General features: G+C 61.1%; 1 protein-coding gene across 1 annotated transcript in view; it reads left to right on the top strand.

The window, feature by feature from the left end:
• Window positions 1-125: 125 nt before the first annotated feature.
• Window positions 126-2,882, top strand: part of LOC104080842 (epsin-3-like) — a gene marked incomplete at both ends in the record, with an annotated part of 3,093 nt that continues 336 nt past the window's right edge. Inside the window, 5 exons of the mRNA XM_009583367.1 lie at window positions 126-244; window positions 1,894-1,977; window positions 2,265-2,372; window positions 2,482-2,566; window positions 2,816-2,876. Of these exons, the coding sequence (XP_009581662.1) occupies window positions 126-244; window positions 1,894-1,977; window positions 2,265-2,372; window positions 2,482-2,566; window positions 2,816-2,876 (457 nt within the window). The remainder of the gene's footprint in view (window positions 245-1,893; window positions 1,978-2,264; window positions 2,373-2,481; window positions 2,567-2,815; window positions 2,877-2,882) is intronic.

Raw genomic sequence — 2,882 nt, 5'->3', positions numbered from 1 at the left:
CCTGGGAAAGCCATGCTGAGTTGCTGCGAGCGTTGGGATGGAGCCTGGGGGAGGCTGCTGATGTGCTCCCCAAAATACCCCAGTCCTGATGCTGCTTCTTCCCCTTTTCCTCTGTTATCTCCCAGCATCATCCTCATCCCCACGGTTTGCCTCCGACCTGGAGCAAGCGAGGCCCCAGACAACGGGTGAGGAGGAGCTGCAGCTGCAGCTTGCGCTGGCCATGAGTCGGGAGGAGGCGGAGAAGGTAGGGTGGCTCTGCCTGCCCCGGGGCGCACGAGGCCGGGCATCTCCCTGCACCTTGCCTTGTCTGCGGGCATGGTGGGTCATTTCCCTGGGAGAAGGGAGGATTTTGGGGGCTGCCCGAGGCCGGTGCATGCCCCCGCCACCACACCAGGCTGCTTGCACTGTGCCCGGCATCCAAAATTGCCAGCTGGCAGAGGGAGTCACGGGCTGTCCCTGCCCCTGACGGTAGGGGAGCACCAGGCTAAGACCTGCCCAGCCTCCCAGATCTCAGGATGAACTTGGGGAGGGTATTCTGGATTCACCACGACCCCTCCCCAAACCTGGCTGCCCTCTTCCTCTGCGGGCTTCTGGTCTAAGCTCCCCCATTTCTCTTGCCTTCCCATGGAGTTTTTAGGAGGTGATGCCTTGCCTAGCACTGCGATTTGCGTGGTGGGTGGGGGGCGAGCAGCATCCCCGGGGCTGTGTACCAGGCTGGGGGCTTGGAGGGACCACGTGTTCCCTCCCAGTGGCTGGTTCTTTCAAATCGGGCTAGAAGGAGCACTGGAAAACAGCACCAGAAGGAGCCAAGCAGGGATGTGGACGGCAAGCAAGCTGCTGTTCCCAACCATGAAACCTCCCCCACGGCTGTCCCCTCTCCTATCTGCTGGCCATGGCCCGTTTTCCACCGGGGACGGCTTATTTGCGCACTGGCTGAGGTTGCCGCCGGCTGGCACGGCCCGCGCGGAGCATGCGGGTACAGCTGGGCACACAAAGTCAGAGGGACGTGGTGACCGAGGGGCTGTGTGCCTGGGCGGCAGGTGTTCCCCTGGGGCTGGCACCACGCACCACAATCTCAGTCCTGCCGGGGCAGGGGACATGCTTTGGAGACGGCGCTTGCTGCTGCCCGTCTTCCCTGCCCAATGGAGGCTCTTTTGGAGACAGAGCAGAGTGTATATCCCTATTTTTGTCCTGGAATTGGAGTATTTATAGCTTCCACACACTGCTGCAATGAGCACTGTAGGAACAGGCTCTTGAAAGCATTGCCTGTTGGAGTCCATCTGGGCTGCGCACACATGTACACACACGCACACCCCCACTGGCATCCCCATTCCCAGCCCCAGCTAGTCCCATGCTGCTGGACAAGCATCACAGGGCAGTGATCAGGGCTGCGATCAGGGCTGCTGTGGTGGTACAGGACAGCCCCTCCCCAAAATCTGCCTGAGGTCTGGGCGTTTTTCCCCCAGCAGAGCGGTGCTGGGCAGGATTCCCGAACTGAGGCCGGTCGGCGTTGCAAACCCTCCTCCCCAGCAGGCTGTGAGGTGAGGGGACACCTAATCGATCCCCTCTCCTCCACAGACTGCATTGGAGTCCCCGAAAACCTCCTGGGGGAGATACTGACTGCCTAATTTAGGGTTGTCCCAGCTGCAGAGGCGAGGCAGGTTGGTAGGGGAAGGAGCTGGGGCAGTGGCCGCAGGGGAACCTGAGTGGGAGCCAGTTTGAGAGTGTAGGGGCACTGGGCTGGGGGTCTGCAGGCAAAGCCAGCTGGATGGGCACAGAGATGCTGTGCAGGAAGGCAAGGGGCCACAGGAGAGGTGGTGAGGACAGGGACCTCCAAGCAGTCCCGTGAGCTGAGGGCAAGCTGAAATGTCACCCAATTTCCTCTGTTGGCAGAAGCCACTTCCTCCAATTTCCAGTACAGACGAAGAAAGGCAATTGCAGCTAGCGCTCGCGCTGAGCAAAGAGGAGCACGAGAAGGTACCTGTGCCCCCCAGCCCCGGGCACTCCTCTCTCCTTGCACTTGGGCTTCTCTCTGAGGCGCCGGAGCCCGAAATGCTGCCTCACTCCGGCGCCCGCTTTGCTTTCGCTGCTCCGGGCTGTCTGCTGAGTGCTCTTCTGGCGGGCTTGGCCCCAGAGGAGCCGTCTGCTCGGATGCTGGGACTTTTCGGGGATGCGGTGGCAGCTCCTGTGCTAGGTCTGTCTCCTGGAGATGGTGCTGGCTGCAGAGTTGCTGAGCTCATGGGCCCTGTCACTTGTCCCCACAGGAGGTGAGGGCTTGGCAAGGGGAGAACTCCCTGATGCAGAGAGCCGTGGAGGAGACTGTCCAGGGCAGGGAGGAAGAGGAGGAAGAAGATAAGATGAAGAAAAGCCAGGTACAGCACTGGGGGCCTGGATGGCCACAGAGCCAGCCTTGGGCTCTGGGGCAATCCTGCGGGTCTGCTCTGGGCTTCCCTCACCTCTTTATTCCCTTTCTGTTTACAGTCCTCTATCCTGGAGCTGGCAGATATATTTGGGCCGGCACCAGCCCCCTCCAGCCACACGTCTGCCGACCCATGGGATATGTCAGGTGGGGGCAACTCACAGGCTGCCAAAGCTTGGGACAGTGGCAGAAACCTCTCCCTTGCCTCTGTCCTTCCCCAATCCCCAAGAGCTCAACAGTAAGGACCTCTTGCTTCTCCTCCCTCCGCTGCCTGGTCTGTTGCACGCCCAGGTGGTGCTTCTGGAAGCCATTGTTCCCCGGGCACATCCCTGCTGCTCAGCATCCCTCCGTGCCCTGCACCATTCCCCTCTTCCACAGCTTCCCTTCTTCTTTCAGATATGAAACCCAAAGCGGAGCCAGCAGCCTCTGCCTGGGCCGGGGCAGCTGAACCCTGGGTGCTCAT

Source organism: Fulmarus glacialis, unplaced genomic scaffold (genome assembly GCF_000690835.1).
Source record: "Fulmarus glacialis isolate BGI_N327 unplaced genomic scaffold, ASM69083v1 scaffold27728, whole genome shotgun sequence".
Classification (NCBI taxonomy): domain Eukaryota; kingdom Metazoa; phylum Chordata; class Aves; order Procellariiformes; family Procellariidae; genus Fulmarus; species Fulmarus glacialis.
This window is presented reverse-complemented; position numbering and strand designations above follow the sequence as displayed.